Source organism: Dipodomys spectabilis, unplaced genomic scaffold (genome assembly GCF_019054845.1).
Source record: "Dipodomys spectabilis isolate Male_0828 unplaced genomic scaffold, ASM1905484v1 ptg000187l, whole genome shotgun sequence".
NCBI classification, from domain to species: Eukaryota; Metazoa; Chordata; class Mammalia; order Rodentia; family Heteromyidae; genus Dipodomys; species Dipodomys spectabilis.
The window spans coordinates 6,068,383-6,089,199 of record NW_024870864.1 but is presented as its reverse complement, the minus strand read 5'-3'; the positions used below and the strand labels follow the sequence as shown (position 1 = coordinate 6,089,199).

Below are 20,817 nucleotides of genomic sequence, written 5' to 3'. Positions count from 1 at the left end.
AAAGGCGGGGAGGAGGCGTGGCTAGGGAAAAGGGCACGCTGAGGCTGTGACGTAAACACAGTGCGCCCGCCGCGTTGAGGCGGGTGGAAGCGCGGCTTGCGCCGGCCCGGCTGCGCACCGTGAGCTGTCTGCGGAGGAGCTGGGAGGGGAATGGTTCTGTGCCTCTTCCGAGGAACAGGGCCAGGAAGAGAAGGTACCCTTTACGCTTTCGTTCTCTCATGTACCGTCTGGGTGGTGTGCCTGGCCCGTAGTCTCGGGAAGGCCCACTTAACGCCAAGCGCTTCAGTGAATGGGAAAATGCCCGGATGCAGGCCGAGGCCCTCCAGTCAAGCGCTTCAGTGAATGGGAAAATGCCCGGATGCAGGCAGAGGCCCTCCAGTCTAACACACTAGTTAATCAGTGGTCGTAGTCCAAGATCTCAGGGCCACCACAAAGGCTAAGGCGGGCTGGGGCTCCACCTTCTCACCGAACCCAGGTTTCTGAAGCCCTGAGCCGAACGGTGCTCGCTCTGCTATCAGCTTTCCCAAGTGTCCGCCAAGGCAGGAACTGGGGTGGGTAGACAAGCTCTTCTCGGTGTCTCCTTTTTTTTTTTTAAGGAATTAGAAAACAAAGTCCTCTCCCATGGCTTTCTACTCGTCAGCACACACCTGCCTTCCCCCCAAAATAAAAGGTTTGCACTACTACGATTACTTAGAGATGTTTTTGGGGTTTGGCCTTTGGCCTAGGCTACAGTTGTTAGCTCACAAAAAAAGGGGAGAGGGGGGTTCTGTTAAGGAAGAGGAGGGTGTGGCAGAGTTTTAACTTGTTGATCCCGGCTCTCATTTGCTTTCTTCCACTTCTTACCTACAACTTGCCTTAGGCTGTTCACACACGATGGCACGCGTTTGGACAGTTCTGATCCTCAGTCTCTGGATGGCTCCTTCACTAGTAGTCCTATCCTTTTATCAGGCTCCCATCGACTGAGGGGAAGCAAGCGACAGCCTTCTGGGGTGCCATCCCCAACGGGTAAAAGAATGTTGCTGTAACAAGTCAAAAGACTGCATCCGATGGCCTCATTTTTGATGAAATGTGATCAGATCCTACTTACTTTTACTTTTATTTTTGCCAGTCCTGGGGGTTGAACTCAGGGCCTCGGCACTGCCCCTGAGCTCCTTTTTCTCAAGGCTACCACTCTACCACTTGAGCCACAGCATCACTTCCGGCTTTTTCTGTGATTAATTGGAGATTAGCGTCGCACCGACTTTTTTGCCCAGGCTGGCTTTGAACCGTGATCCCCAAATCTTAGCCTCCTGAGTAGCTAGGATGACAGGCATGAGCCACTGGTGCCCGGCTCAGATCCTTACAGACGCGAATAGACATTTTAGTGAAAGTCTACAAAATAATTCTCTCCAATGACAGGTTTGCTCCCTGAAATAAAGGTTAAATAGATGTAAAGATTATTTGGTTGGAGGACTGAAAATCATTCTCTTGCCAGGGACTCTGGGTTTCAGTCCAGTTCTGAAACTCATCTTTTTTCCCCAGCCTGCAGGCAGGCCAGTGACTGCCAGACCTTATGGGAAACAATAGGATTTTTTTTTTGGGGGGGGGGGTGTAATATGTGTACCAGTATTAGAGCTGGAACTCAGGTCCTGGGCATTGACCCTTAGCTTTTTCACTTAAGGCTCATGCTCTACTACTTGAGCCAACCTCCACTTCCAGCATTTTGGTGGTTAATTGGTGATAAGAATCTCACAATGTTTTTCCTGGACTGGCTTCAAACCTGCCCTCCTGAGTAGCTAAGATTACAGATGTGAGCCACTGGCTTAGGAACTTGTTATTCTTTGCAACTCTGCTTTGTTTGCTGTGTTAATTACCCATACCTTATTATGATTACCAGAGGAGCCTTAAAATGAAACAAGATCTAAATGATTCCCAGTGAGAATAGCTAGAAAGGGGACAGGCTATATTCCAGTTGTGTGTGCTGGTCTTGGGGCTTGAACTCAGGGCCTGGGTGCTATCTATGTGTGCTGGTCTTGGGGATTGAACTCAGGGGCTGGATGCTGTCCCTGAGCTTTTTTGCTCAAAGCTAGCACTCTACCATTTGAGCCACAGCTTCACTTCCAGCATTTTCTTTCTTTTTTTTTTTTTTGGAGGGGGGGGGGTTAGTTAGAGATAAGAATCACATGTTGGGGCGGGGGTAGTTGTGGAGGTGAGAGGGAAGGGACGGTAGGAGAAAAACAAAGTACTCATCTTGCTAATGTAACTGTAACTCCTCTGTACAGTATTTTTACAATAAAAAACATACAAAATGAAAAAAAGAATCCCATGCATTTTCCTGCCCTGGCTTCCAACTGTGATCCTCAGATCTCAGCCTCCTGAGTAGCTAGGATTACAGGTCTGAGCCACCTGTGCCTGACAATATTCTAGTCCTTTCAAGGGTGACATCTCTTAAGTGGCTAGAGGGGGTCCTTTTTGGCTGTTATGTTGGGCTCTACATGAAAGTCCTTTCTAGAACTACCTCCCCCCCCCCCCCCCAGTTCCAATGCAGAACTAACTCCCCAAGCAGAACCACTTAAAATATTTTTCTAAAAAGAGGATGTGTAGTGTGGTTCAGTAGTAGAGTGCTTGCCTAGCATGTGCAGGGGCTGGGTTTGATTCTTATTAATGCAATCAATAATAATAATAATAACAAAGGAATGAAGCCTAGTGATAAAGGGGTTAAAAGAAGATGTGTTCAGTGAGGAGGAGGCTGTTGCAGAGACACAATGGAAATGGAACCAGACAGGTGACTAATTAGTGGGGCAGAGAGGAGAGAAATGGTACAAAAGAAACTTGGAATAAAAATCAACAGTTCTAAGTGACCTGCCGTGGAGTGGCAATTTAGGAGAAAGACTTGGTAGTTAGCCAAAACACATTAGAAAGGTAGAAACTCATACTATCTATATTATTACACAATCAAGGTGATTCTATAACTTTGAAAGAAATTCAATTATGTCTCCTAATAACAAACTACATTTTGAGAGATGCATCATTAGACAATTTCATTGTGCAAACATCATATAAGTGTACTTACACAACCTAGATAGTTTAACCAAAATAGTCCTAGGCTGAATAGTATACCATCACCCAGGCAGACTGTCAGTTGAATGATCCATCATCGTGTGGTTCAGGTTGTGTTTGTTTTCAGCTCTGTCACAAGAGTATAAGCCAATAACAGGGATCAAACAGCCCTTCTGAATACCAGCTTCCATTGCACTCTCGGCAAGGAGATTTTAGTCTCTATTGCTTTTTTTTTTTAAACTCAGATGAAAGAAATCAAGACTCTTTAGAGAGTATTTGACTTTATGCTTTGGGGAAGAAAAATAATCAAGATAGATGATACCCTGGAGGTTCTAGAAAGGAATCTGGAAAATCTGTTTTGCCAAGTTGTGCAGATCTAATCATAAAGAATATTAACAATAAAAGACTATGAATTCACTATTGCGTTGTTGGTGGGTATGTAAACTAGTACAACCACTCTAGATAGCAATCAGGAGCTTTCTTAAAAAACTAAACATAGACCTTCCCAGCCATACCATATCTGTACATCTACCTGGAACATCATGAACCAGGATACCATAAAGACACTTGTGCATCATGTTCACTGCTACACTATTCACAATAGCCAAGTAGTGGAAACATCCCAGATGCCCTATAGTAGATGAGTACATTGAGAAAATGTAGTTCCTATTCACATGGAATTTTACACAGCCATTAGAATAATATGTCATTTGTAGAGAAATGGATGGACCTAGAACAAATTATGTTAAGTGAGGTAAGCCAAGCTCAGAGAGACAAATGGCACATGTTTTCTCACATATGCAGAAGCTAGTTAAAATACTTCAGGATATGATAAGTTATCCAGGACTGCAGGCATTCACACAGTGAGACCCAAGGAGGATACTCTTAGGGGAAGAACACAAAGGCACAATGCCTATGTGCTGTTGACCATATAAAATAATATAGAAATGAACACCAGGAAATGGAAAAACAAAAGACTGAGTTCAGAACTTCAGGCTGAAAGCAAAACGTGAAATAACAATAAAAAGTTTAGCTGCAACTTCAATTTAAAAAAAGTTAATATTATGAGTGTGCCTCTGTACTTGGGCAAAAGTCCTAATTTTTTTGTGTGTTCTTAATGGGCCTTCTTCCCCAGAAAAGTAAAGCTGTTTGCCTAGTATGAATTTCATGGGAATCTGTCCATTTCTCTGGAAGATCCAAATTAGCTATTTCTCTAGGATAGTAACATCTTCCTTTGAGACCATCAGTCTGTACCCATCCAATGGGCAGAGAGAAACTAAAGTGACCTTAGTATCAAGCACTCAAATTTTATCAGAGCATTTCAGCAAGAGTGCAAAATGTGGGCTAGAACTGCTTATTGGTTGGTCTATTAATCATATTGCACATATAAACAACATTTTAAAGTTAATTTGCTGGGCACTAGTAGCTCATGCCTGTAATTCTAGCTATTCAAGAGGCTGAGATCTGAGAATTATGGCTTAAAGCTAGCCAGGCAAGAAAGTCTGGGATTCTTATATCTTAATTAACCCCCCCAAAAGCAAGAAATGGAAGTGTGGTTCAAGTGGTAGGGTGCTAGCCTTGAGCACAAAAGCTCAAGGACAGTGCCTAGGCCCTGAGTTCAAGCCCCAGTACTGGCACAAAGAAATTAATTTAATGAACTTAGTTGTCATTAGAGCCAGAAGATACTGTATTTTCATTGTTTGTAATAAATATACTGTTCTCAAGGGTTCACATTTCTGTTATATGTGTCTTGAGCCAAAATCTTATGCTTTTACAAATAGAAAGATCATGTTTGTTTTTTTTTCCCTTCTGGAAATAGGACAGGGTTGCAATGAGCAAAATTTAATAAATTAAATACTTGGGATGAAAATTGCTGTGATACGTATTTACAGAAATATTACACAATAGAGTTGTTGAGTTCACCCCAATTTTGAACATGTTTTAAGATTTAGGCAGAGCTAATTAAGAGAATGGCATACTCCACCCTTTTAAAAATGGCTTTCAACTAGGAAATCCTAGGACAATAAATAAATCATGCTCATTAAAAATCATGTCCTAATGAGGGAAAAATGGTGATAAAGTGCAGCAGTGGAGCTCATTGGACATTGATGAAAGTGAACTATACAACTCGTGGGTGGTGACTGGAGGGGGGGACTGAGAGAGAATGAGGGAATAGAAGACACTGTACAAAAGGAAATGCACTCATTACCTGACTCATGTAATTGTAATCCCTTTGTATATCACCTCTGTAATAACAATAATAAAAGGTTGCATCCTACTTAGAGACAAAGATTCTAACAGCCAATTAAAATACAAATTCTTTAACAGACAAATCAGATCTCTAAACCTTTGAATTTACAAAACATTAAAAAGAAGGCAAAACAGTTTCCCACAAACTTTTTGTTTTAAAAATAGGATTCATTTCAGGTTCCTTCCAAGAGTAAATACATCTAGTAAATGCAAAATATTTTGACTTATCTTTTTCTCAGGAAGATAGCAGTTTTACAAATAATAAAATTCCATTGAGATGCATTAATAGGGTACCCTTAGGCCATCCAAAACTGATTGTGGTCATGGAACTGAGGAGTCCAGTCTTGTTACAGAGGTGGGTTGCAGGGAGCTGGGACAAACGCCATTACAAGATGGCGCCCACTTCCTTTCAGCTTAGAGGTAAACAACTCCACATTAGGCAGTGCTTGGCGGGACTGCGGGTCCCTAGCTTTGCGCATGCACCACCATCGTAAATCCTGAGCCAATCCCGTGGCACCTGGTGACGGCAAAAGGCGGACAGCCAATCCTGAAGCGACCCGTGTTCCAAACCCTATATAAGCGGCTGTATTTCCTTGCTCGCTCTTTTGCGCTCAAGCTCTCCCTTCAACTAAAAGGCTCTCCAATAAAGTGTGATCTGAGAAGACTCCTGGTGTGGTGGTCGTTCTTCCTCGCTGGCCGAGAAGGCCGAGAAGGCGTTCGCCGCAAGTGGTGCTGAGACCCGGGACCTGCGCAAGAGGTTGAACAGGAGCCAGAACTCAACACACGGAGAGGAGACGTCGGTAAGTATCCCTAGGTATGTTGTTTTTTACTATGGACTATTGGTTGTTTGCATTGCTGCTTCCTTTGTGGTTTGTCTTTCTGGTGGTTCTCTGTGCCTGTCTGCGTTGTGGGGATGACCACAAAGAGGGGGTCTCAAGGAGACCCCTGTACCCTTCTTTGAAGGAATTTTCAAACCGGTTCTCAGCCCTACATGTGGAAGGGCAGGACCAAGAACGCAGTGATCCTGTGAGTGACTCAGAGGAAGAAATGTTAGAGAAGGAGGGAGAGCAGCTCGATCCAGCTGATAATAAAGACTTAGAAGAGGCTGCGGCTGAGTATGAGGCAGACAGATATGGGGGGTGGCGTCCCCAAACGATAAGAGTACCGCAGCAGCCAAAAAGGAGGAAAGGAGCTGGCCCTCCCCCGTCGGCCCCTCCCCCGCCGTACCCGCCGGCGGGGCGGAGTCACTTTATAAAAGGGAGCACATGGTCGCGGCTGGCGGCCGCATTTCCGGTTTTTGAAAATCCAATTACTAATGAAAGAAATTTTGAGCCGGTTTCCTACTCCCAGCTTAAGGATTTAGTTGAGGCAGTCCGGACTTATGGAGTGACGGCTAATTATACCATAGCCTTACTCCGAAGGCTGACTGTTAATGCTATGACGCCTACGGACTGGTTCGAGGTGGCCCGCACCTGCCTTAACCACGGGCAATTTCTTGATTTTCGATCTATTGTTCATGATAAGGCTCAAGCTCAATATAGACAAAACGTCCATGATGGGCATCCTGATTGGACTGTAGACATGCTTCTTGGGCAGGGACCCTTTGCCGTGGATCAAATGGGGTACCCCTTTGAAGTGTACCGGCAAGTGAATACCCTTTTTTACAAATCCTGGCGAGCTCTTCCAAACAAGGGGGAGATGGCGGGCAATTTAACAAAAATCACTCAGGCCCCTAATGAACCATTTTCCGACTTTGTTGCTCGCATGCTGGAGACAGCTGAGCGGGTGTTAGGAAATTTGGAGACAGCCATGCCATTTGTGCAACAAATCATTTTTAAACAAAGTACTCAGGAATGTCAGAGGGCAATTACCCCAGTTAGAACTCAAAGCCTGGAAGCTTGGATAAAAGCCTGTAGAGAGGTGGGTGGCCCTCTGACCAATGCGGGGCTGACGGCTGCTGTTCTGTCAGCTGCCAGGGCCGCAAAAGATAATAAGGGAAAAGGATGTTTTCGGTGTGGTCAGTTGGGACATTTTAAACGGCAGTGCCCACAAAATGGTGGTCCTGCGCGAAACACACCTAGGCCGCCAAGGACTCCAGGGGTGTGTCCTCGTTGTAAAAAGGGGAAGCATTGGGCCAACGAATGCAGGTCAGTTAGAGACATTAATGGACATCTTATCCCCCAAATTATTCCAAACACTGATTCGGAACCAGAGCCAAAAAACGGGAAGAAGGGGCCCTCGTCCCCAGGGCCCGAAAATTTATGGGGCATTTCAGACTCCGGTTCCCGAACAACCCCCACAACAACCCTCCAACCAAAGAGAGCAACCTCAGGCTCCGCAGGGTTGGACCTCTGTGCCACCTCCGGACTGGTATTAACCCAACAGATGGGAGTTCAGATTATGGAGACGGACATGACAGGACCCCTGGATAAGGACACTGTAGGAATAGTTCTAGGACGCTCCTCCTCTACTATGAGGGGGCTAATAATTTACCCAGGGGTAATTGACCCGGACTATACGGGAACCATTAAGGTCCTCTGTCATGTCCCCCGCGGGGTAGTGTCTATTTCCCCCGGAGACAGAATTGCACAACTTCTGGTTTTGCCTTCCTTGCACGGCAACTTCCCTGCTAAGGAGATAAAGAGAGGTGATGGAGGGTTAGGCTCCACTGGAGTCGACCTTACATGTCTGTCCTTAGCTTTGGACCAAAGGCCCATGTTAACTCTTCAAGTGGAAGGAAAAAGATTTGAGGGACTGGTGGATACAGGGGCAGATAGAAGCATCATCCGAAGAGGGGAGTGGCCAAAGCGATGGCCAACTCAAAAATCCTCCCAAACCTTGCAAGGGCTGGGCTATGCTGATGCCCCACAGTTAAGTGCAAAAGAATTGACTTGGAACAGACGAAGGCCAGATCGGGAGGATGCAACCCTTTGTGGTTGACGTCCCTGTTAACCTTTGAGGAAGAGATGTACAGCAACAGCTAAAGTTAACCTTGACTAATGATTATTCCGAGGCCAGTCAAAACATGATAAAACAACAAGGATTTGTTCCAGCCCTGGGGCTTGGGCGATGTCTCCAAGGATGCAAGGAGCCAATAGAGCCACTTCCTAAGCAGGATAGAAAGGGTTTGGGTTTTTCTTAGGGGCCCCTGAAAACAAAGCTTCCACTAAAGGTGCGGTGCCCATACCTTGGTTATCCCAAAAAGCGGTGTGGGTTCCTCAGTGGCCCGTCTCTCAAGAAAAGTTGGAAGCAGCACAAACCCTTGTTCAGGAACAGCTACAGTTGGGGCATGTTGAGCCTTCCGTGTCATCCTGGAACACCCCAATTTTTGTAATAAAAAAGGCCTCTGGAAAATGGAGACTGCTACATGACCTTCGAGCAGTAAATGCTCAGATGCAGATCATGGGACCGGTGCAACGGGGGCTCCCCCTGCTTTCGGCATTACCTAAAGAATGGCCTATTTTAGCCTTAGATATTAAGGATTGTTTTTTCTCCATACTGCTCCATAAAAAGGACAGGGAGCGCTTTGCTTTTACTTTACCTTCAGTTAATCATGAAACTCCGGATGCTCGCTACCAGTGAAAGGTTCTCCCTCAGGGGATGGCTAATAGCCCAACAATTTGTCAATTGTTTGTAGGAGCTGTGTTGGCCCCTGTTAGAAAAAACTTTCCAAAGGTACGGATTATCCATTATATGGATGATATCTTGTTGGCTGCTCCTTCAAAAGAGACTCTTCATAAAGTGTTTGGGCAGATAACGGAGACCTTAGCTGAGAAGGGATTGATAATTGCCCCTGAAAAGGTTCAACAGACTAGTGTTGTTCAATTTCTGGGAACCATTGTTTCTCCCAATGAGATTAAGCCGCAAAAGCTCTTTATTCGAACTGATCACCTTAAAACACTTAATGATTTTCAGCAATTGGCAGGAGACATTAATTGGATAAGGGGATTTCTTAATCTCCCTCGGTCAGAGTTGTTACCTTTGTTTGCCATTTTGGAGGGTGACCCTGAAGTCACCTCCTCTAGGTCCCTGACACCTTTAGCACTAAATTCCCTACAAAAGGTTCAGGCAGCTTTGTCTAGGGCTCAACTTTCACTGGTTGATTTAAAATTACCTATCGATTTATGTATATTAAAAACGAAAAATTATCCCACGGGGGTTCTTTGGCAAAATGGCCCCTTGTGGTGGCTTCATGGCAACTCGGTGGGAGCAAAGACAGTCCAATATTTTCCTGAATTAGTGGCTAAACAAGCACTTTTGGGCATAAAGTATTGTTTGATGCACTTTGCAAAGATCCCAGATAAATTAATCATTCCATATACCCGTGAGCAAGTTGAGATTTTGGCCGCTACAGTGGATATGTGGGCGATTCTTGTTTGCTCATTCCCCAATATTATTGATAATCATTATCCTAAACATCCTTTGCTTGCCATAGTTAAAAAAGATTTAATATATTTTCCTGTTGTTACTTCAAAGAAACCCTTGGCTGATGCTTTAACCATTTTTACGGATGGATCAAAATCTGGACAAGGTGCCTTCCTTGTTCAAGGACGCCGACAGCCGGTGGTCTTTAATTTTCGGCCAAACGTCCCACAGGCTGTTGAATGTTTAATTGTGCTTGAAGTTTTTAAAAGATTTGATCAACCTATTAATTTATTTTCTGATTCACTATATGTAGTAAATGCTGTTGCTTCCCTTGAAGTTGCTGCTTCAATTAAACAGGCTAGTACAATTTCTAATGTTTTGCTACAGATTCAATCCCTTATTTTAGACAGAAAACACCCTTTTTATATTGGACATATTTGTGCTCACTCTATGTTGCCGGGCCCAATGGCAAAGTGTAATGACTTAGTGGATCGAGCAACTCGGGCTGTGGCTCTGGTCGCTGCTGATCCTGTAAAATTGGCAGAGGATTTTCATAGGTTGTATCATGTGCCTGCAAATACCCTTAGAAAAAGATATAATTTGCCCAGACATGTAGCTAGGGAAATTGTTAAAGCCTGTAAATCTTGTGTTACCTTTCTTCATCCTCCCCATGTGGGGGTAAACCCCAGGGGGTTGAGACCAAACGCCTTGTGGCAAATGGATGTTACTCATTTGACAGAATTTGGAAAGTTAAAATATTTACATGTGTCTGTGGACACCTTTTCTGGTGTCATTCATGCCACACCTTTGGCAGGAGAAAAGGTGTCTCACGTTAAAATACACTGCTTGGAAGCTTGGGCAGCTTGGGGAAAGCCCCTTAGACTTAAGACAGATAATCGCCCTGCTTATACTTCCCAGGGTTTTCGTGCCTTTTGTGCACAACTGCAACTTGCCCACACTACCGGGTTGCCTTATAATCCTCAAGGACAAGGTATAGTGGAAAGAGCCAATAGAAGCATAAAAGAAATGCTTCAAAAACAAAAAGGGGGAATTGCTGAGTCAGCGTCCCCCAGGGAAAGACTTTCCCTTGCGCTCTTTACCCTCAATTTTTTAATTTTAAATGATAAAGACCAGTCTGCAGCAGACCGGCATGTGACAAGAGACTCTACAGACAATAAAGACATGGTTATGTGGAAGGATGTCATTGATAACAAATGGTATGGACCGGATCCGGCTATTACGAGATCCAGGGGAGCTGTTTGTGTTTTTCCACAGGATCAAGAAACACCACATTGGGTCCCAACTCGGCTAACAAGATTGGTCAAGGAAACTCAGGACGAAAAACAGGATGATCAAGAAGGCGTTGAGCGTGATAATATTACTGATGGTCAAGACCTATCACAGTCAAGGAGAGCTACGATGGGGGATCCTATCGGTGTTCCCGAGGCCGATGCCAGTTAGGCACGATGCCCGCCTTTTTCCAAGGTTATTTAGTACTAACAAAACCATGGATCTCCCGTACCTCACACTGGATGTGGAAGAAGCGCCCATCAGAGAAAATCGATCCATTTCCCTAAACGGGAGCTTGTGCTTCCATTTGGTTAAAAATGCATCTGCCCTTTCTCCAGGCATCCTGCTCTTATCTCAAACAGCAGTTATCTTTTAGGTAATTGGACTGGCGAGTTTGATGAGATGCTGGAGAAGCTGCGGATTGCCATTGTGACTGTCAATTCCACGCGAATGGATCCCGGATTTGTGGAGGGGCTCCAGTCCTGGATTTCCTCCGCTGTTTCCTGGTTCAAGGAATGGGTGGGGGTGGGGTTTATTTTTAGCTTGCTGCTTGGGCGGATGCGTGGTCTGCCTATGGTTGGTCTGTCGCCTTCGAGCCCAAACCAGTAGGGACAAAGTTGTTATTTCGCAAGCATTAGCCGCCTTGGAGAGTGGATCCTCACCCCAAATTTGGCTGTCGGCCCTGAGAGGTCATTAAGCCTTATCATTTCGCATAGCCCTAGCACCCCGAGGGATCTGGGGATCCCATTGCACCGGGACGGGTATGTGACTGATAACTTGGAACAGGGTGCAAGGCAAGTGCACTGCACTTGAGAAGAATTTTCCTCTCAAGAAGAGCACGTTGGGCTGCAAGTGGGTTGATGCCCAAGATCCCACCTCTGCAAAAAAGGCATCGGACGGGCCTGGTCGTCACTGGGGAAGGCGCCCCCCAGGCGAAGGCCAGTGCAAGGTCCTCTTTTTGAGGCAGAGGCCCGACCTCTACTCTTACCTGTTGCCAAAACAAAAAGGGGGAACTGCAGGGAGCTGGGACAAACGCCATTACAAGATGGCGCCCACTTCCTTTCAGCTTAGAGGTAAACAACTCCACATTAGGCAGTGCTTGGCGGGACTGCGGGTCCCTAGCTTTGCGCATGCACCACCATCGTAAATCCTGAGCCAATCCCGTGGCACCTGGTGACGGCAAAAGGCGGACAGCCAATCCTGAAGCGACCCGTGTTCCAAACCCTATATAAGCGGCTGTATTTCCTTGCTCACTCTTTTGCGCTCAAGCTCTCCCTTCAACTAAAAGGCTCTCCAATAAAGTGTGATCTGAGAAGACTCCTGGTGTGGTGATCGTTCTTCCTCGCTGGCCGAGAAGGCGTTCGCCGCAGTGGGTGAAAGCATAGAGTTGAAGTAATGGAATAATAAAGGAATTCAGCTCCTTCTCACTTATGGAAAAGGACCCACCATCTTGGTAATTCTCAAACATAGTATACCAGATCACCCTCTTGTTTGTTAGAGGGTGGCTATCTGTAGCTGGAAGAAACCTCAGGGATGCTGCTGCTGTATTTTTCCACACTCTCACCCCAAGCACACATCTTACCTGCTTGTATCACTGGCAACTTAATGCTGGCAGCGAGACCCATAAACTGTACCTGGGTGAGTTTAATTCTGGGTAATGAGTGACTTGGCAAAGGTGGTCTCAGTCATCTTCCTGGGTTAGGTTGGGTTGTGTCCTGGAGCTTTTTGCTGTTTTTGTTTTGCTGTCTTTTCTTGGTACAAAATTTAATATAACAAAAATAGTGCCCACATTGCTGCCCAATAAAAGCTTGGCTTCAGGAAGTAGTGCTGTGGCTCAAGTGGTAGAACACTCAGAGCTGAAGAGCTGCAGAGTTCAAGCCCCACGACCAAAAAAAAAAAAAAAAAAAGCTTGGCTCCATCACCTGATTTATTGTATGACTTACATTTATCATGCTTTATTTGGCTCTTGAATAGCCCCCACCCCCACCCCAGGGCCAATGTGTTAAAGGCTTGGTTCAGGGAGCTGGAGGTGCAGTTGAAGTGGTGGAACCTTTTTTTTGTTGTTGGTGGTGGTGATGGTGGTGGTGGGGCTTAAACTCTGGGCCTGGGCACTGTCCCTTAGCTCTTCAGCTCAAGGTGAGCACTCTACCACTTGAACCACAGTGCCACTTCCTATCTGGTGGTTAATTGGAGATAAGTCTCACAGATTTTCCTGCCCAGGCTGGCTTTGAACCTCGATCCTCAGATCTCAGTGTCTTGAGTAGCTAGGACTGTAGTGGCGTGAGCCACAGGCGCCCAGCTAAGTGGTAGAACCTTTAGGAGGTAGGACCTACTAGAAATAGGTTAGATCACTGAGGATTGCTCTGACTCCTTCCTGTCTCTCTCCTTGCTTCCTGGTTACTGTGAGGTGAAATAGTTCCACTATGATGTATGGCCCCAAAGCAACAGGACTAAGAACCACGGATTGAAATCTCTGAAACTATGCATCAAAATAAGTTGATTAGCTCAAACTTTTTCACAGCAATGGCAAGTTGACTAATACACATTGTTTCTAAATTTCTGATTACCCTTAAAACATCTTTGAAATATAAGAAGAAATGTTTCCTACTGGAAAGATTCATGTAAAGATACATAACAAGGGACAGAGGAAATTGTACAAATCTGTTAATTTATTACAAAAGGTCCACTCACAGAAAAACACAAGGAAACTTTTATACTTTTGTATGTATTTGGGAAAGGAACTGGCTTCTCCATTACAAAATAATTTACACATAATCCATACAGTTTTTATATATAGAAATAGGTCATTTTTACAACAGCTGTACAATTCACTACACTCTGTCTTATAATTACATAAAATCTTTTCTTTAGAAACATCTCAACATAACAAAACATACAAAAAAAGTCAAAGTGCATTTTGAAACAAAATCCAATCCTTGGGAATGATTGTGAAAGATCTGTCAAAGGATGCAGCCTCTAAACACGCAGGCCAGCACGTGGTACAGCATCCTTAGAGATGGCCCCTTTCTAGGCTGCTTGGCTTGTGAAACTCTGCCCTCATAGGATTAGACTTCTTTGTGGAATTCTGGAACATTAGGTACATATTTGTGCTTAGCTTTGGAGCCCCCTTGGTAGTTGCAATTGATAAAGTGAAGAGGAAATAGTCCAGTGTTATATGCTGGAGGGGACGATCACCACTAGTGGGAAATGGGCTGAAGAGCGTAAATCCACTAAGGTTTAGGCCAAGGATGCAGGTCTGCAGCTTTTTTAAAGACCAGCTTCGTGGGCTGGTTCGTGGGCTATTGTTTGTTACTGTGGTCTCCAAGTGAAGCGGGAGACATTATTATTATTATTTTAAAAAACAGAAAGTACCTATAGTTATTTGCTCTGCATCTGTGCAAATTAAAACAAAACCAATCATTTAAAAATAATGAAAAATAATCTCTTTATTCTCTCTCTTTCCAATAATCTCTGACTCAGTCCTTGAATGCAAAGGAAAGATGACCAAGAGACTGAAGGCCTGGGTAGAATAACCTGTGGGCTCTCTGGGGGTGCCTTGAAAAGCACTATCACCACAGGTAAACTGAGGAACAGTGACTTCACGCTTCCTGTCCAGCATGGCTGTAAAGGGTGGCAGAGAACCCTGATGTCCAGGAATCATAGCCAGTCTTCTTGTTCTTTCTTCACCCTCCAGAAGTGACCACCATCCAGGTGTTCTGAAATTTAGAGTACACAGAAGCAAGTGGCTTCTGTCCCTCTCCTCATGGCCAGCCACTTTCTGGTCCCTTGGTTAAAGCTGATTGTGTTTCCACTCCAGTACCAGGCCACTACCGGGGTGGTGGCTGCAAGCCTGAGGACTCAGAGAGCCGGTTGACCCTGCGGGGTGGACGAGGGGGCTGCTGTTGTGGCTGTGCAGGTGGTGAGGCATAGCCCAGGGTCCCTGGTTGCTGGGAGTAAGTGGAAAGAAGAAGAGAGTCTGGGGGCTCACTGTGCAGAGAAGCCGATGCCTGGACCAGAGAAAAGAAAATGAGATCAGAGCTGAGTACTGGTGGCACATCATACCTGTAATCCTAGCTACTCAGGAGGCTGAGATCTGAGGATTACAGTTCAACGCCAGCCCGGGCAGGAAAGTCTGTGAGACTCCTATCTCCTCTTAACTACCAGAAAACTGAAAGTGGCGCTGTGGCTCAAAGTAGTAGAGCACTAGCCTTGAGGCAAAGAGCTCAGGGACAGCTCCCAGGCCCCAAGTTCAAGCTTCACAACTGACAAAAAAGAAAGGAAGGAAGGAAGGATCAGAGCAGGTGTGAGTGGCCAGCCTATCTCTGTTTTTAAGGCCACTATAATAGTCTTTGGGGATCTGGATGCTACCAGTGACTCACATCTATAATCCTAGCTATTCAGGAGACTGAGATCTGAGGATCATGATTCAAAATCAGCCCAGGCAGGTAAGTCTGAGATTCTTATCTTCAATTAACCACCAAAAAGCTGGAAGTGGAGCTGAGGCTCAAGTAGTAGAATAGCTAGTCTTGAGCAGAAATCAGGGACAGTGCCCAGGGCCTAAGTTCAAGCCTGAGTACCAGCCCCACCCCACCCCTCCACCCCACAAACAAACAGTAACAACAATAACAAAACTCTTGGTGGGGGTAGAAAAGAGAGAGCTGGCACAGAAACTGTTTTCAAACCTGGGGAGTGTGTGTGTGTGTGTTGTTTCATGGGAGGGGTGGCTCAGGTAGCATTCTGGAGGCTGTGAATGGCATCTGAAGCAACTGTAGGCATTCTGAAACAATTCTGAAACAAGCTGTTAACTAGAACTCAGGGCTTCCTTCTGGTGTAATGGGCCTGAGGCTGAAGCTGCAGGAAATGGTCTCTTATACATGTGCACGATCCACATGGCCCACTGTGTTTGTGAAGGATGGAGACCAAGGCCAAGGGCAGATGGCAGAGAGGCAGGATGCACACATTCTGACATGCTTGCCCGCAGGGTTGCTGTTCCCTGACTTATAACACTCCCATTCACCACCCTCTACTAGCAAGTGTCCAAAGTTCAAGTTTGAACTTCAGAAGCTTCAATCTCATTTCCACTCTTCTATGTCCAAGTAACCCAGCCTTTCTGCTCTGCCTATAAGGCTGTCAAGGACCCTGGTACCTGCCCTTGTGTGAGTTTATGCTGCTGATCTGCCACCTTGTTATCTCTACTCCTCCTTCACCCACATTCAAGTGGGGATTTCCTTGACAGGCCAAACTCTGCAGTGGAGGCCTCTGAGCCTTCCTTCTCTCCAAATCCTTTCTCCCATGAATCAGCCCCTCCCCCCGACACCCAGTAGCCCCCACTAACACAGAGCCTGTGCTGTAGTAAACCACCAGGCCAAAGAGCTGTTTGTATCCTGACCCTGCATGCTGCTGCTGTAGCAGAAGTTTGGAAAGTGTTCATGTTCCCCCTCCCACACCCGCCTGTCCTCTTCCTCATCATTCTTACCCCAAATCACTTTGTGCCTAGAGAGCTAGCAAGCTCTGCAAAGCCAAATTAGTGGACACCACTAGGCATGGGTTTAGGGAGGTTTCAGAATTCACAGATTGTTTGGCAGCTTTGGAATGAAATTACAACTCAGACCTTCATCTCTGCCCCACAACCCTCAAAGATGTTGCTGCCATGGTATGGCAGCCTCTGATTGAAGATACCAAGCAGGGTAAGTGGGCTGTCCTTGAAGGGGGGTGGGGGGGGAGTTGCACAGGACAGGGCAAGACTGGCCACATGTGTGGAAACCAGAGCCATGGAGGACCTCAGCGTGCGCCCTGACCCTGCCTGTCCAAGCCCATAGCCCACTGCTAATGACCCCTCCTCCTCCCAGTGTGTTTCACATTTGCTGAAAGTCATTTCTGAATTATGACTGCATGGCAGTGTGCTAAGAGGCCCCATCTCACAATTTTCATGTTTAATAAGGCAGTCCATTAGACCTTTTTTTTTTTTTTTAAATCAAATCTTTTTTTTTTTTTTTTTTTTTCCGGTCTTGGGGCCTGAACTCTGGGCCTGGGCACTGTCCCTCAGCTCTTCAGCTCAAGGCTAGCACTCTACCACTCCAGCCACAGAGCCACTTCCGGCTTTTCTGCTTATATCGTGCTGAGGAATTGAACCCAGGGCCTCATGCATACAAGGCAAGCACTCTACCACTGAGCCACCTTCCCAGCCCAGTCCACTAGATCTTTAACTCAGTATGATTTAATTTTACTTTTGTGTACATCTTTGTATAAAATTATAAGTGTACAGACATGTTCAACAAATAATGTCTGACTTTTGCACCAAAAATATGGGCATATCACAATGTGTAATTGGTAAAAATTTCCTTTAAAAGGGGCCATCGTGGCAAGCAGCCAGTGGTTTATGTCTATATTCCTATCTACTCGAGAGACTAAGAGGACTGCTGCTTGAAATCAGCCCAGGGAGGAAAGTCTACAACACTCTTATCTCTAGTTAACTGGCAAACCAGCAAAAAGCTGTAGGTGGATGTAGAGCTCAAGTGGTACAGTGCCAGCTTTAAGTGAAACAGCTAAGGAAAAGCATCCAGGCTCTGAGCTTAACCTGCAGGATTAGCACAAAAAAGGGGCCATGTAGCCGGGCGCCAGTGGCTCACACCTGTAATCCTAGCTACTCAGGAGGTTTAGATCTGAGGATCGAGGTTCAAAGCCAGCCCAGGCAGGAAAGTCTGTGAAACTCTTATCTCCAATAAACTACCAGAAAACTGGAAGTGGCACTGTAGCTCAAGTGGTAGAGCACTTGCCCTGAGCTGAAGAGCTGAGGGACAGCACTCAGGCCCAGAGTTCAAGCCCCATGATCGACGAAAAAAAAACGGGGGGCATGTTAGCAGATACCCCTTTGAGGCATAACAGCTTATCCTTAATTTGAGTGTTACACATACATGGACTTTATAAGCTTTAAGCATTAAAAGCTAAAAATGGGAATCTTTCTGGAGCTTTCCTCTCCTATCAAAGACAGGACAATCTTGAAAACAAGAGAAAGCCTATCTGATGTGGAATGTGTAGGATAATCCACCCTGTTCTCTGCGTCTAAACCTGTGTAGGTCCCCCTGGGCCCTGGTGCCCACCTGTAGGTAGTGTGGCGTCTGCTGCTGAGCCTGTGCCTGCAGGGGTGACGGCTGGGAGGCAGGGAAGCTGGGGTGAAGCACGGCTTGCCCCATCAGCAGAACGGGGGTCGCGGCGCTGCTGCTGGTGGCGTGCGAGTCTGGGCTAGGAAACACGGCCTGGCTCTGCGAATACCTGTTTAGTTTCATGTGGGAAGGAGAAAACAGATCTTCTAAGAAAGAGGCAGTGAGAGGATACTAAAGCGCTGGCCACAAAGGAGATCAGTTGTACATAAAAAACATCAAAGGGCGTATCCAAGGTGGTTTTCAAAAAGCAGCCTGTGGGACAGGGAAAATCTTTGCAAGTTATATAGCTGATGAGGTGTCAACACTCACAATATATAGTCTCTTCAAAAGAATCTGATAGCTCCACTTAAATACTGTGTTATATATATTCTAAAATATATAAAACACTTGTTAAAAATGATGTGGAGACAGTAAGCTTGTATGCAATGCTGGTAGAAATGTAAAATGGAGTGAACTCTGTGGAAAACAGCACAGAGATCCCTCAAAAAATTAAACATGAAACTAACATATGATGCAGTAATTCCCTTTCTGAATATATACGTAAAAGAAGCAAAATTAGTGAACAATACTTGTACACTCACAGAAATGTTATTCAGAAGCCAAAAAGTGGAAAGAGGCCAAGTGCCCATTGATAGAATGGATAAAAAATAAAGAATATATTCACAGAATGTAGTGTCATTCACTCTTAAAAAGAAAGACATTTTGACACAGTTACAACAGGAGTGAACCTTGAAGCCACCACACTAAGTGAAATAAATGGCAGTCACCCGGGGACAAATGCTATATGAGGAATCTAGAATATTCCAAGTGACAGAGAAACAGAAAATGGAGCAAGGGTTGCCAGGGGCAGCAGGAGTGGAGGGCTGATGGTTAAACAGGGAGAGGTTCAGCGTGGGAAGACAAGGCAGTTCTGGAAATGGATGGTAGAGACAGTGGTGCAGCAGTGTGGATGCACTTAATGCCACTGAATGATGTACTTACAAAAATCATTAAAATGGTACACATCATAGTATATATATTTTACCATAATCTTAGAAATGACAGATGTTGATGATAATGGCCCATGGACAAGGAATGCAGGAAGACCATGAAGGAAAGGTGTGGAGGATTATGGGTCAGAAATGGATGTTAGAAGACAGGACAGAGAAGTCTACCTGGCTTTAGATTTTTAGAGAGAGAATTTCTTCAGTGAGGTTATCTGCAGTGGGTTTGGGGCTCCACACTTGCCTTGAGGTAGGGTGTGTGTGTGGGGGGGGGGGGGTTTGGGGCTCCACACTTGCCTTGAGGTAGGGTGTGTGTGTGTGTGTGTGTGTGTGTGTGTGTGGGTTTGGGGCTCCACACTTGCCTTGAGGTAGGGTGTGTGTGTGTGTGTGTGTGTATGTGGGTTTGGGGCTCCACACTTGCCTTGAGGTAGGGTGTGTGTGTGTGTGTGTGTGTGTGTGTGTGTGTGTGTGTAGAGACCTAGGTAGGTACCAGCTCTCTCTGTCCATGTGATGCCATCTGTCATGTGAGTAGCACCAGGCCCTTGCTGGACATGAGCTTGCCTTGAGAGGGAGAGAGAGGTAGGTGTGTGTGTGTGTGTGTGTGTGGACATGAGCTTGCCTTGAGGGGTGTGTGTGTGTGTGTGTGTGTGTGTGTAGAGACCTAGGCAGGTACCAGCTCTCTCTCTCCATGTGATGTCATCTGTCATGTGAGCAGTGTGTGTGTGTGTGTGTGTGTGTGTGCGTGTGTGTGCGTGTGTGTGTATGTGTAGAGACCTAGGCAGGTACCAGCTCTCTCTCTCTCCATGTGATGTCATCTGTCATGTTAGCAGCGTGTGTGTGTGTGTGTGTGTGTGTGTATGTGTGGAGACCTAGGCAGGTACCAGCTCTCTCTCTCTCCGTGTGATGTCATCTGTCATGTTAGCAGCGTGTGTGTGTGTGTGTGTGTGTGTGTAGAGACCTAGGCAGGTACCAGCTCTCTCTCTCCATGTGATGTCATCTGTCATGTTAGCAGCGTGTGTGTGTGTGTGTGTGTGTGTGTGTGTGTGTGTGTGTAGAGACCTAGGCAGGTACCAGCTCTCTCTCTCTGTGTGATGTCATCTGTCATGTTAGCAGCGTGTGTGTGTGTGTGTGTGTGTGTGTGTGTGTGTGTGTGTGTAGAGACCTAGGCAGGTGCCAGCTCTCTCCATGTGATGTCATCTGTCATGTGAGCAGCACCAGGCTCTTGCTGGACATGAGCAGATGTGAAGTGCTGTTTTTATACTTCCGGTGCTCTAGAATATATATAAACCTTCCTGCTTTATAAGTTACACAGTCAGTGGCATCCCGTGATAGCAGCAGAAAATGGGCTAGGACAGGAAGTGAGAGCGAGGAGGCTGCATCTGGGTGGGAGAGCCACATTTGCAGGGTCTCATGGTCGTGGGTCATAGGGCCAGAAGCACCAAGCAGGTTGGGCTCAAAGTCTGCCAAAATGGACAGCTGGGGTTGAAAAAGACTAAATTTACCAGAGTTGTCCACCAGGGTGCAATGGTGTTTAGGCTTACAAATAACTCCAAAGATAATTGCAAATGAGGGACAGCATTGCTTCACGCAGATCCTGTTGGAAGCATGGAGAGTACGCACTAATTTTCATCTGCGTAAAACGGTAAATGGTGAGGGGAAAAAACAAAACCCTACAGGGAAGTCTTCACAAAGGCTGCGGGGCATACTTTGCTGGTCTTTAAGAAGAG

The 20,817-nt window shown here is 45.8% G+C and overlaps 1 protein-coding gene across 1 annotated transcript in view; it reads right to left on the bottom strand.

Moving 5' to 3' along the window:
• Positions 1 to 13,595: 13,595 nt before the first annotated feature.
• Positions 13,596 to 20,817, bottom strand: part of Npas2 (neuronal PAS domain protein 2) — a 175,123-nt gene continuing 167,901 nt past the window's right edge. Inside the window, exons 20-21 of the mRNA XM_042695555.1 lie at positions 18,045 to 18,216; positions 13,596 to 14,951 (exon numbers count right to left, since the gene is read on the bottom strand). Of these exons, the coding sequence (XP_042551489.1) occupies positions 14,772 to 14,951; positions 18,045 to 18,216 (352 nt within the window). The 3' untranslated portion in view covers positions 13,596 to 14,771. The remainder of the gene's footprint in view (positions 14,952 to 18,044; positions 18,217 to 20,817) is intronic.